Source organism: Pan paniscus, chromosome 18, assembly GCF_029289425.2.
Source record: "Pan paniscus chromosome 18, NHGRI_mPanPan1-v2.0_pri, whole genome shotgun sequence".
Lineage (NCBI taxonomy): Eukaryota > Metazoa > Chordata > Mammalia > Primates > Hominidae > Pan > Pan paniscus.
Genome location: NC_073267.2, coordinates 87,606,032 through 87,620,314, shown reverse-complemented (window position 1 = coordinate 87,620,314; position 14,283 = coordinate 87,606,032). Strand labels below are relative to the sequence as shown.

Here is a 14,283-nt window from a genome sequence, read left to right as displayed (position 1 = left end):
CTTCCTGAGTTAAAAAGAGGAGTTTATTTGCAGAAGAAAAGCACCATTCTTACCTCCTCCAGAGCCCACAAGGAGTCCACCACAGGCTTGATCTTCTTCTGGTTGTAGAGCCCTATGAGTTTTTCCACCACTCCCCGAATGAGGCCCGCCCGGCCTTGTTTGAAGAGCAGATTTAAAAGGGAAAAGCCTGCGATGACTTTGTTCTCCTCAAACAGCTTGATGGGGTTCACCTTCTCCACCTGCCACCACTGCAAAGAGAGGTGGTATCGGGTTATAGGAACTCAATACCGGGGTTAAGGCTATATTGGCAGCATTGCTGATGTCATCAGCTACTACAGGGGGAACATGGGGCTGCAGCTCAGCAGATTCCAGCTGGCCAAGGGGTTGCTCTTGGTGGTGTATTTTTTTATTTTATTTTTTATTTTTATTTTTTGAGATGGAGTCTCGCTCTGTAGCCCAGACTGGAGTGCAGTGGCATGATCTCAGCTTACTGCAACCTCTGCCTCCCGGGTTCAAGTAATTCTCTGCCCCAGCCTCCCGAGTAGCTGGGATTATAGGCGCCCACGACCATGCCCAGCTAGTTTTTGTATTTTTAGTAGAGATGGGGTTTCACCATCTTGGCCAGGCTGGTCTTGAACTCCTGACCTCGTGATCCACCCGCCTTGGACAGTGGTGTATTTTTTTTAAAAGCATCTATTTTTCTAGGCACTGTTGCAAGTGCATGGGAAGCAATAGACAGTGATGCTTATGAGACGCTCAGGTCTAAGTGGGAGAGAGAGCCCAAAACTAACTACATGGCCACAGGTAGTTGAAATATTAAGTACATGGTCAGGATCATCAGCTCCGGACTTGAATCGTGGCTCTACAACGTTCTCTGTGATTAAGTGTAAAGCACTTGGCTCAGTGAATGGTGGTGGTGATGATGGGGTTGTTAAAGGAAGTAGGATGGCAGAAAAGTTTACACAATGTGGTGGGGAACATGATGGAGGTGGCCACTCTGACTGCAGAAGCAGCTTTCCTGGGGGAGTGGTTTTGATAAGGCTAAATCTGGGGAGGTGGGTAGGGATCCATCGGATGAAGAAGAGGGAGGAGGGGTGATTTAGGAAGAAGTGACAGCATGAAGCAATGATGAGGCCAAATTGTTGGGACTGAATCAATGGTTCTGAACTGGGGGTAGTTTTGTCCCCCAGAGGGCATTTGATATTGTTTGGGGATTTTTGTTTGTTTGTGATGACTGAAGCAGGAGGCGGTGCTACTGGCATCTAGTGGGTGGAAGCCAGGGATGCAGCTAAACATCCCACAGTGCTCAGGACAAAGAATATTCACAGCAAAGAATAATCCACAACAAAGAATTACCCAGCCCCAAATATCCATAGCATTAAAGCCGAGATGCCCTGGACTAAAGTTCTGGGTGAAATACCTACGAACTATTTAATGTGGCCATCTCTTTTCCAGTCTGTCATCTCCTCCCTTCATATCAAAATAAGTAAATAATCCACTGGAAACCTAGAGAAATGGGGATCCAACTGCTTTGTTGTGATTTAATTGCTTTTCCTTTGGTGCTGGTTATAGGTTAGAAATCCAAGCGTCCAGTTTCTGGGGGATTCTAGGAGTTAAGATGTTCAAAATCATTTCAATACAGGATGCAAAGAGGAATGTGATGGGCATTTAGAAACATTGATAGCATTTATGTTATCATTGAGCTCATTTATATCCTCTTTCCGAGAAGTATTAAGGAGACTGACTAAAGTGAAAATTTTTTATTTTTTTTAATTGGGAAGCTCGTGTCACTAGGAGAATAAGCATGGAAAAGGCAGGTTGAAAACAATGATGAGGTTCATATACAAAATTATTTACAAAAGCACATTCAGAGAGGGCCGGGGGACCAATAAGAGCCACGCATTCGACCTCAGGTTTCTTGGCTTTCAGTTTTGATGGTCTTACCTGGCAAGGGTTTGTGGCACAGATGGTGTGGTGAGGCATGTGGTTTGGAAACCACTAAATAACTTAAAGTATTCCTTACATCCAAAATTCTATTCTATGGGACAGTGATTTTTAGGACCCTCATTTAAAACAAACCAACTTGGGAAATACAGCAAATATAGAAAAATAATAACTTGATTCACAGTGTATCTGCAATGCCTCAGTGAATGTTTGTGGAATGAATGCTTGCTGCAAATGTACAATTGCTGCACAGTTGTGGTTAAGAAGGTTATAGAGCTGAATGCCTAGTTTTGAATCTCAGCTTTGTCACTTATTAGCTGTGTGACTTTAGGCAAATCTCTTAACTTCTCTGTGCTCAATTTCCTCACTGTTCCTCATGGGGTGGTTATGAGGAGTAAATGTGTTAATGCATATCAAGTGCTTAGCACAGTGTCTGCCACGCATGAGGTGCTCTATAAACATATACCACTTTTATTATCTTAATTTGAACAAGATGTTTTTGGTTTAGTGAATAAGAGCTCCAAATCTGGAGTCAGATTGCTCTGTAAATGTTAACTTCTTCTATTAGTATCATCATCGTTATGGTGTGAAAGAAAATGGCATGTTTGACAAATAGTGAGGCACAAACTGCAGCGATTTTAAGATGCAACATCATTAAGATAACTTGAGTGGGAAATTCCTGTATAATTCCAGTCGACCTTTAATTTCTAAGCCCCTCTTGAATACATTGAAAAATTTTTTTTCTAGCACTTTTCAGAGCAAAGTTCCACCTCTCCGTAGGCCCTCTCTTCAGTTTTCTTCCAAATGACCCTCAGTGTTTGAGCAGGCCTCTGAAAGAAGACATCCTCATTCTTGACCTCCAGGTACAAAGCGTTCTGGAAATAGGAACCCCTGCTTTGGGCAGAGGAATCTCCATCCCCATCCTGGCTGTGCATTTAGGAATGCCTTCATTGAGCATGGGCACGCTGCAATTATTTCATTAACACTGTGTGTTGTGATTGTGCATTTAGAGGAGAAAGGGAAAACACTTCTTACAATTGTATGTAATTTGGGACCAGTGTGGTTACCCACAGCAGTCTGTCAACATCATGTTAATTACAGCCACAGCAACAGAGCAGCTGTGCATGGCACAAAGCCTGTCTTCAGGGGACACACTCCAGACAGCATCCTTCATTACACTCCATTCTTGCTCCTCCTGTCAGTTCTGTAGTTAGGATGATCCTTGACCCATATTTTAAAGCCCAAATGCAAAGAGAGGACCTTCGATTTGAATCTCACAAATGCAGGGCGTATTATCCATTCCAGAATGTTTGGGGCTGATGTTTCTGGCGGCTGATGTTGGCACTTTGAGGGCATATGAATAGCACATAGTGCCATACTTAGAATGAATTCCAAACTCCTTACCATACTTTTCACTGACCACTTTGTTTTAATTGCCTCCACCCACCCTGCTATTTTCTATTTTAGCACTCGATTTTTATCCTCTTCAGAGGTTTAATAGCCATTTATAATCATGTTAATTAACATATCTTGCTTATTTTGGGTTTGTCTCCCTCATTAGTATATAAGAACCAAAAAGGCCCAAAGTGCACCTATCTTATGTACTGTGATAGCCCAGTGCTTGGCACAATACCACAAACAGCAGGTGCTCAGAAAATGCTTGTCAAGTGAATGGATCAATTGATGCTGCACTGGCACATAGAAGTCCAAAAGTAGAGGGGGCAAAAATAAACCCTTGTGAAAAGCAGCAATCCCCTGTTGGGGAGGGGTAAAAATAAAAGTTCCTACCATTTGACCCAGCAGTCTCATTACTGGGTATATATCCAAAAGAAAGTAAATCGTTCTGTCAAAAGGACACATGCACTCGTATGTTCATTGCCATTCTATTCACAATAGCAAACACATGGAATCAACCTAGGTGCCCATCAATGGTGGACTGAATAAATAAAATGTGAGACGTATACACCATGGAATACTATGCAGTCATAAAAAAGAATGGAATCATGTCCTTTGCAGCAACATGGATGCAGCTGGAGCTCATTTTCCTAATCAAATTAATGCAGAAACATAAAAACAAATACTGCATGTTCTCTCCTAAGTGGGAGCTGGGTACTCATGGACATAAATATGGGAACAGTTAACACTGCAGACCACTAAAAGGGACTGGGAGCGGGGCAGGGGTTGAAAAACTAACTATTGGGTACTATGCTCACTATCTGAATGAGAGGATCATTTGTACCTCAAACTTCAGCATCATACAATATACCTGGGCAAAAAACCTGCACATGTACCTCCTGAATCTAAAAAGTTGAAATTACTAAAAAAAAAACTATACCCTGGAACGTGCAAAGAAAAAAAAAAAAAGCAATATGGGCTGGTGCTGGTGTACTGGTGGTTCATTTCAAAGAAGAGAAGGAATTTGGGCTGGGGAAGGGGTGTTGAAATGATATTTAAAAAACTAAGTTTGGCCGAGTACGATGGCTCACACCTATAATCCCAGCACTTTGGGAGCCTGAGGCAAGCGGATTGCTTGAGCCCAGGAATTCAAAACCAGCCTGGGTAACAGGGTGAAACCTTGTCTCTACCAAAATAAATACACAAATTAGCTGGGTATAGTGGCACACACCTGTTATCCCAGCTACTTGGGAGGCTGAAGCAGGAGGGTTGCTACAGCCCAGGAGGTGGAGGTTGCAGTGAGCCGAGATCATGCCACGGCACTCCAACCTGGGTGACAGAGCTAGACTCGGTCTCAAAAAAGTTCAAGCCAACATCAGTATAATTCTAGCAAGTATAGCTCCAGATAGGAAGATAGATCAGAGTCAATTTGTAGTGAGGTGAATGCCCAGCGATGTCGCTTTGCAATGGCCGACAAACTAACCACCATATTGAAAGCATGATCACCCAAGAGAGTGGTTCATGAGCTTGTCTGAGTCTACAAGTCACCTCAGGATCTTGTTAAGGTCATAGGGTCCTCATTTCTATCTCCAGTTCAAGAGGATGGGGACACAGAGAAATCTCAAGTACCCCCAGAGACCTGGTCAGAAAGTAGCAAAGTGAAAGGCTGGCCACTCTATGGAGCAAAGAAAATGCACTAATGCTAAGTTCATTTTTGACCAATAATTAAAGACACCAACACTTAAGCAATTTTGACTGAAGTAAAGCTGTAGCTTTCTTGAGTTTCTCTGACACTCCCAACTCTCTGTTTCATTTAGACAAAAGTAGTCTAAATTCTGGTCCTGTCCATTTGCAGGGAATAGGGCAGGAGTGCAGGTTTTATGGGAAATGAATGAGGAAATTGAAAGACAAGATTAAGTCAATGCCTTATGATAGAAGAGCTCACAGCTGGGTGCGGTGGCTCACGCCTGTAATCCCAGCACTTTGGGAGGCTGAGGTGGGCAGATCACGAGGTCAGATTGAGACCATCCTGGCCAACACGGTGAAACCCTGTCTCTACTACAAATACAAAAATTAGCTGGGTGTGGTGGCGCATGCCTGTAAGCCCAGCTACTAGGGAGGCTGAGGCAGGAGAATCGCTTGAACCAGGGAGTCGGAGGTTGCCATGAGCCGAGATCGTGCCATTGCACTCCAGCCTGGCGACACAACGAGACGCTGTCTCAAAACAAACAAACAAACACACAAAAACAAAGCTCTCAACATGTGAATCAACATGCCACCACAGTACATCAGATGTGCCTGGATACTTACTGATTTTGCAAAGCTGAAGAAGCTCTTGGTCTCTCCAGTTACCATGTTGGATGAGCCTGAAAATGAAAGATTCCCACATTAAGCAATTGCTAATGAAAATGGACATCTCTTGTTATGCATGAAAAAAATGGCAATTGTTTGGTCCGGAACTGGAAAAATCTTGAAAACAAATTTAATTAAGCCTTGGCAAAGTGAGGGGAATGAGAATGAGGCATAAAGTTGACTACGTTAGCTGACTGTCCCTGATCAAAGAGAAAGTGACATTTCTCATGATGACCGTCTTATTACTTTGCAAAATTCGGCATATAGCAAAAATATGATGTAGGCCAACATTTGAATAAAATGATGAGCTGCTGAAATGTCTTTTTAGGTCTGTTCTTTGAGGCTGAGAAAGGAACTCCTTAGTGAATCTACTTTGTGATTCTGAATTTGATTCCCCAGCAAGTGAGGGGCTTGGGGCTCTGACCTGGACTGGGTACCTAAATGGTGGGAGAGGTGGAGGAGAGTTAAAATATAGATGGATTGGAAAAAATGGGTATAGAAGCTCACAGGTGAGAATGAAAAGGGGCCCAGGGACCAAAGAAATGGTGTGATCCATGTGTCAGCTCCAAAGAGGTCTGAGACAAGCATATGAGAAACTGAGTTTTGCCAATTGGACAAGCAGTATTCAGAGGGCAGATGGGAGGTGGAGTTGGGAAAGATTCCCTAAGATTCTCATATGGAGAGAGAAGACCCTTTATAGGGTTTCGGGGCAGGGGAGGGGGGAATGAGAGAGCTCTTAACAGTACGGGGAACATTCAAATACCATACAGGTGCTTTTTCAACAACTTTCCTGCCTTGTCTCCAAAGATTTTGGAGTAAGTTCTTCTCAGAGAGGAGTTATTTAATAAAATAATCATGTGTATTTTACACTATTTAGCCTGGGTAAACTAGTAGCCAGTTAATAAGTTGGTGCAAAAGTAACTGTGGTTTTTGTCATTACTTTTAATGCCAAAGACCGCAATTACCCTTACACCAGCATAATAGTGAACCATTGCTTCTGTTTTCATGGGGTGAGTACCACGGGGCATCCCAGTACTAGACTTTGATTAATTTGTGACCAAGTGATCAATGTAATGAATTAGATAATTGTGAACTACTCACATGGGATTAATCAAGTTGAATTTCACCAAAATGACATCAAGAAACTGGGACAAAAATAGAATTATTGGTAAATGATAAGTAAGGATGACTACATTGTCCATCTGCATTTGACTCACATGTTAGTCATATCCGATATCCTAGCAATGTGCAGGGACTCTCATTGATAATAATAAACTACACGTCCACTTCAAAGGAAATACATGGCTATGATTGAAATTACTGGAACATTCCAGCAATGGGATGTTTACCTGCCTCTGGTGAGTTCAGCCTTCTTTCTGTTACAATGGTCTGAAGATGACAAAAGAATGCTTGCATATTTATACCTCTCAAATATCTATTTTATAAGCTCTTCAGGAAATAGCAGGGAAATAAGTGTTTTTTTCTGAGTTAGCCAGAATTAAAACTCAGTTTTCTATTGTACCTACAGGGGACAAGTTACCAAGAATCTTAAACATTGGATAAACCCAATATTATTTTGCTTCAGAATATGCCATCTAGCTTCAAATACTCCTATTTTAGTTTGTGGAGACTAATGTGTTTTTTTTTTTTTTTTTTTTTTGAGACAGAGTCCCGCTCTGTCGCCCAGGCTAGAGTGCACTGGCGCGATCTCGGCTCACTGCCAGCTCCGCCTCCCGGGTTCATGCCATTCTCCTGCCTCAGCCTCCTGAGTAGCTGGGACTACAGGCACCCGCCACCACGCCTGGCTAATTTTTTGTATTTTTAGTAGAGACGGGGTTTCACCATGTTAGCCAGGATGGTCTCGATCTCCTGACCTCATGATCCGCCCGCCTCGGCCTCCCAAAGTGCTGGGATTACAGGCGTGAGCCACTGCGCCCGGCCTGTGGAGACTAATGTTTAAATTAGTTTGCATGCCTATGACAGAAAAGAAGAAAAAGAAGAGAGAAAGGAGGCCCTGGAGCCTCATTTTGCTGGAGAAAATCTTCTTCCAGTTGTTTTGCATACATCTCTTCCACTCCTAAGACATAGAAGTGAATGTAGAAAGAGATGGAAACAGACATGAGTTCCATCTATCCAGGGCTTCTGTCGTAAGAGTGGGACGCTCAGGAGGAGTTTAGGAGAAGAAGAACAGACATGTGTTCCATCTATTCAGGGCTTCTGTCTTGCGTGGGATGCTCAGGAGTAGTTTAGGGGAAGCAGAGTGTGTACTTTGCAACTTCTCAAATAGTAAAGATCCTCCCTTAAAACCTGCATATCCTAGCCACTCTTCCCCATCCTACTGTGGGTCCTTCATGCCTTCTTTATTTCTGAACTTCCTTTGAAGTCATTCATATTTTCCACCTGTGCTACCTTCTGTGGGTGATGTCCCTTAGTGGTTCTACTCATATCAATGACCACATTGGCTTGGTCTTGCTTTATCCCAGTTGAAATAATAGGATATAGGACAGTAGGCACATGTTATTTTATAATTGAAAATAACTCACAGTAATAGAAACATTATAGGAAACATTAAAAAAGGAAACACCCCCATCCCACTACCCCAACATATCAGCACAATTCACTTTTCAGAGCCTTTGCAGGCACATATGCAGAGGTACCTATTGCTGACCACGTCCCTGCTGCTGTTTTGCACTCACCATATAAAATGTAGGTTCCCAAGGGTTTGAGAAGACTGAGACCTTTTCCAGTGTTGTCCCCACAGAGGCAATCCAAAACGATGTCCACACCTTCAGCAGAGATTCTAAATGGTGAGAAGGCAAAGCAAAATTCTGTGACCTGTCAGGAGCCAGACTGTCAATCCCTTTCCTTTCTTGTGTCATATTGTTTGACTCTCAGAATTAGGAACCCTGAAAGCTCCAGGAGTAGCAATAAATAGGGCAGAAGCCCAGGAGGTGGATATGTCTTCCCAGATCCAGTGATAAAAATTTCACAAAACTGGAGGCAGCTAAGAGTCTGGGTGGTAGCTGCCACTGGGAACCAGCCTGGGCCAGAGGAATGAACTTGGGGTCAGTGGGTCTGAGTTTGTATCTAGCTCCTTTACTCAAATTCTCTAGCTTCAGCTTTATCCTTTGTAAAGTGGAGCTAGTATGTTTCTTTGTGGTAAGAATGAAATGAGGCAACAAAAGGGGAGGCTCAGGCAACTCCTATGTGTAGAGCAAGGGTTAGTTGCCTGGTTCTGTTGAAGGTGCTGGAGATAGAGTGAACCAAACCAGTGTGCTCCCTGTCTTCATGGGGCTGCTTCTCTAGCAGGGCCTGGCCTTCCTCCCTCCTAACCTCTCTTTACAGTGAAAACATAAAGCACGTTAATCTAACTTGTAAGCTTCTCTTTCTCCAATGTCCAGGTCCAACCTAAAACTGACTCTAAGAGGAAGAGGGTTAAATAGAGATGAACTTCCTCCAGCAATGGGAGGTTGTGGAGTAGAAAGAAGCCATATTTGTACTGCATTAGACAAAGCATTTGTTGATCTCTTCTTCTATTCATTTCTTTATACATTCATTGATTCACTCACTCATTCATTAATGCATGTAAGCAAATTTTACTGGGCTCCCACTGTTAGAAGATATACAGGAGGGGGCTGTAGAACAGGAAGACTCTGGAGATTGTGGGGAAGATATTCATGCCCACAGAGATCCCTATTCTGGCAGATCCCTGCTCTGTTCAGACAAGAATGGCATTCCTTGTGTTTGCAAGTTTGCAGAATTAACTTGTCTTAGCAAATATCTCAATTTTTCTACTCCCAAGTTCACCCTAGCAAAATTTAGGCATTGCAGCATGTGTTAACAGCTGGGTCCTGTGTCCATAGTTTCACTAACTAGGAAACTGCATGTACATCTCCTGGGTGCAGAGACTAAGTCAGCTTCCCTATGCAGCTGAGTCTTTATGTGACTATGCCCTTCAAAAGCTCTCATGTCATGTCCAAAATCCAGCTCACTACCAAGGCTCATCCAAAATGATCAGCTTAGCTTCCTGCCTAATAGAGCTCTTATCTGCACAGGGGTGTCCTCTTAAGTCTCACCTGAAAGTTCAAAACAAAGTAATTAGGACAGTGGATCTCAAACCTAAGTGTGCACTGTAATAACCTGCAGGGTTTACTAAAACAAAGATTGCAATCCTTCCTTTCTTTGATCCTGTAGGTCTGTGGTGGGGATTTGCATTTCTAACGTTTCCAGGTGCTGCTGCCGCTGCTAATTCCAGCTCCACGCTCTGAGAATTACTGATCTAAGCCAGTTACTTAGGAGCCAAACTGGCATTTTTTTTTTTACAAATTAATTTGTTCATTAAATATTCAGCACTGGGCACTGCACTAGGCACTGGAGGATGTAGTATATTGCTTTCTCCTCTTTTTGGAGCGTATAAGAGGCAGATAGTCACCAATAATTACACAAATAAATGTTAAGTTGAAATGTGGTCTCATGCCACTAAGGGGCTCTAGAATTGTGTAAATGGAGAATTTTCCCAATCAGGGCTATCAGAGAGGCATCCCTGGGGAAGGGAAGGAGTTAAATAGGTAAAGAGTGAAGGGAATAGTGTCCTAGGCAGAGGGACCAGCATGTGCAAAGGCCCTGTGGTTGAGGAAGACTGGGAAGCAGCCAGTGTGGCTGGAGTATGAAAACAAAGGGGTGCTTGCTTCGAGGTTGGGCTGGAGAGGCAGGCGGGAGTTGGACCTCATGGACTCTTGGTTGGTGAGCTTCAGGTTGGTGGTCAGGTCTTCACCTTGCATTATGGGCTGGGTAATTGTGCTCCTGTCTCCCTCACTTCTGCCCGGGTCTGTTTTCTGCAAAGTTTGCTCACTCTTGCGAGAGTGGGGTCCTGGTCTGCTTTTACCAGCCCGCCCTCCTGAGCCATCAAGTCATCTCAGTGAACTGCATTTCTCCAAGACCTCTCCCCTTGCCTGCAGGATGCCCACCTGTGGTCAGAAGCAGCCTCACCAATATTAGGCCATGCATACCTCCTGCTGTACCCATGATGGGTCCGCCCAGCCTTGAATTTTTGTCCTCTGATGCCCCTCACATCTGCATTCTACTTGGCGGGCCACATTCTCTCCCACAAACTGCCAGTCATAACTCCTTGTATTAGTCCCACCTTGACCTGTTGCTCTGTCCGCTGGACTCTGGTTCTGCAGAGAAGCAGGGCATGTCCATAGCCAACAGTGGCCCATAAACTCCTGTGCACTTCCCCATCTTCACCTCCCACCCACAGCTCAAGGCATTTGGCCTTTTGATTGTCCCTAGAACTTTCTGACCTCAGGGCCTTTGCATGTGCTGTCATCTCTGCCTGGACAACCTATCCCCTGCTCTCCTTAGAGCTGGCTCCTTCTCATCCTTCAGACCTCACTCACATACGATCTTTCCAGAGGAGCTGTAACTAATCACTCCATGTAAAACGGATCTCCATTTTAGTTTCCTTTATGCTTTAATGTCTACACTGGAGATACTTTTTAGTACCTATCACAGGTTGTAATTATTTATTTATTGACTTTCTCTTCCACCAAAATTTAAGCCCCTTGGACCATGTTTGTGCTGCTTATGATAATATCTATGGCCCTTCTCTTCCTGTTGCATATAGTGTTGCTTCTCAAGAAATAGTGATTGACCAGAGGAATGCACAAGTGTTTCAATGAATGGGTAACTGAATGAATGAAAGATGATGAAGAAAACAGTTTAAGACTGCTATTCTGTGTCTCTATATGTGTGCTTCCTCGGAAAGGAAACTCATATTTCAGAGCTCTCCTATATAACAGCTATTTCATAATTAACCCTCACAAAAAGCCTATGAGGCAGGCATTTTAACTCCACTTTTAAAAAAATGAAATCACGGCTTACAGATACAACAATCTTGCCCAAGCTTACGTAACTAGCACAGCTGGAATTCAATTCTAGGTCTAGTTTAACTCCAGAGATGATGGCCTTTTCACCAGTCTGAGTTTAAGACTTAATAAATGTCCAAGCCAGTATTAAGTATGGAAGCATTACTTTAGCAAGCAGCTCTGAGAAGCAGCCAATTTAATTTAGTCTTTGAAGAATTCAGGCTTAAATTTTGTCTTGAAATAAATACACATACATTCAGAGTCTGATTACATTTGATCAAAGTTTGGCCTAGATCAAACATCTAGACCAAAAGATTTCTGTTTTCAAGCTGGTTTTCCCCGAGAGTTTATAGGAAAGACCCAAGCTCAGAGTCCCACAAATTTACCCTTAATTTCCAGCCACTGGATAACCATTTGCTGAGTGTTTACTACATGCTAGGCACTGTGCATGCTGAGTTGTGAATACATAGAGAAGGCAGAAGTTTGCCCTGACCATCCAGGAGCTCATGGTGTACAAGGACAGACATCTATAAATGAACCAAACACAGAGTGATCACTGCTCCAATAGAGCAACTTACGAGCATTGGAAGATGACCCTCTGTTGAGGGTTGGCAGCAGAGGGAACCAGAGGGAACAGGATGTGCAAAGACCTTATGGTGGGAGGAAGACTGGGAAGCAGCCAGTGTGGCTGGAGTATGAAAACAAAGGGCCGCTTGCTTTGAGGTTGGGCTGGAGAGGCAGGCGGCAGTTGGACCACACGGACTCTTGGTTGGTGGGCTTCAGGTTGGTGGTCAGGTCTTCACCTTGCATTATGGGCTGGGTAATTGTGTTCCTGTCTCCCTCACTTCTCCCCAGGTCTGTTTTCAGAGCAGAAATTGGCCAGGTGACAAAGGGAAGGCACTTCTCAGAGAATAGTATAATAGCTTGACCTAGGACAGTGAGAAGGCTTTGGGACACCAACCATGGCAATCAGGAGGCCTGGCCACTGACTCCTTGTAGAAGGACCCTAAGAATGGCTATCACAATCAACAGCTCACATGGAGGTGGGTAGGCAGGGGAGAGGGGTGGCTCAAGGGCAACACAGTACTGGGCTTAGGAATATACATTTTATTTCAGTGTTAAGCATTCAGTTCTGCTACTTACACGCTGTGTGACCTTAGGTGAGTTACTTAGCCTCTCTGTGCCTCAGTTTCCCCAACTGTGGAAGGGGATGATGGTGATAACACCTACATTTTCTTTATGAAGCTTGAATGAATTGATGCAAATGGAACACAGAGCCCAGTTCATGGTAAGCTCTGGGTCCATGGTAGCTTTGATTGATTACCATTTTTCAAAATGCCCCACCTTCAAGTCTTTTGGTTGGGAAAAGGGCATGAAAAGAAAGAGTACGCAAAACCTCTCCAACTCAACCTTCAGGGTGGGTGGAGACACCAGCCCAGAAATTGCTGGAGCTGAGGCTTGATGCTCTTGACCTTCCAAAGAGAGTGTGCCACACTCTTGAGCAATTAGTATGTCCCAAGTAGAATGCTAAGAAGTTCGTAAGTTTTTAATCATTGAGACTGGGTCTTGCTCTGTTATCCAGGCTACATTTATGCCTCATGCCAATCCTCTGACTCTGGGGCCATCATTATCCCCATTTGATAGACAAGGAAAATGAGGCTCAGTGAGGGTCAGGTGACTCACCCCTGGGCCCACTGCATAGAGTGGGAAGACCTTAGTTTGTTCCATCACATCTAGAAACCAGGCAAGGGCATCAAAGGTGAAGTAGGGTTTCATAGGGTAAGTAGCGGCCAACCCTGAGGCGACCACCACTGTCACTTCTATGCCATGCAGGTACCTAGCAGGGATGAGAAAAGCTGGGGGGTGCTTTCTTGGGCTTAACACTAGAAGGAGACACTTGTGGGTCTCCTTCACATTCAGGCCACCTGCCCCCGTCCATGCCTCTCTCTCGGCATTTCTACAGTTGGATCACATGCATGGCTGGGGGTCAACAGAACCACAGATCCTCTTCTTCCTGCCGTCATTGCATCCTTTTGAAGGTCAGTGGTGGGGTGGAGGGTGGGAGGAGGTAGGGGAGGTGGATTCTGAGGGGGAGAAGTTGGGCAGAGGCAGATATCATTCTCAGCACCTGAGGGTGAGGATGCTTTTGCTCTTTCTGTCAAACCATTCAAGCAGCTATTGCTCCTTTCAAGGGTAGAAATGTTCCTTCGGGTAAGAATTTCAAAATTGAAAAGTGCTCCACCTCTGTTGAGTCCCTTCTGTGACAGACCCCATAGAAGGACTGTACTGAACTGGATTCAGTTGGGTCTATTTAGAATGTTCCTGGTCCCATGAGCAGCCTTGGGACTGACCCTGCCTCAGTTACACCCACATTGAAAAGCGCTGCAGTAGCCCTTTTAATGAAATAATCATGAAAATCACAAGTGGAGCTGGAAGGCTCATCAGAGGAACAAAGACCATCATCATCATTTCTGTGCCCCCCGACTCCGGTTTCTGGGGGTGTTCACCACTGCCTGCATATGTATGATTATTACATGAAAGCAAACAAGGTGTGGCAGAAGGCCAAATGCAGCAATTCCTTTGTGTGCTTTTTCCTGCTGCCATAAATCTCTGTGGATTTAAAAAGCAAACACAGATAGCCCCAGCTCGGGGATTATATGAGCCAAATTCAGCAGTAAGATATTTCAGAGTTGCTGATCCAAGACCTTCATGTCTGTCCTTCCTG

At 44.1% G+C, this 14,283-nt stretch overlaps 1 protein-coding gene across 1 annotated transcript in view; it reads right to left on the bottom strand.

Annotated features, from left to right (window-relative positions):
• The window catches only part of VAT1L (vesicle amine transport 1 like), a 191,572-nt gene that overhangs the window by 95,076 nt on the left and 82,213 nt on the right, over positions 1 to 14,283 (bottom strand). Inside the window, exons 5-7 of the mRNA XM_003820904.5 lie at positions 8,388 to 8,491; positions 5,650 to 5,705; positions 54 to 248 (exon numbers count right to left, since the gene is read on the bottom strand). Of these exons, the coding sequence (XP_003820952.1) occupies positions 54 to 248; positions 5,650 to 5,705; positions 8,388 to 8,491 (355 nt within the window). The remainder of the gene's footprint in view (positions 1 to 53; positions 249 to 5,649; positions 5,706 to 8,387; positions 8,492 to 14,283) is intronic.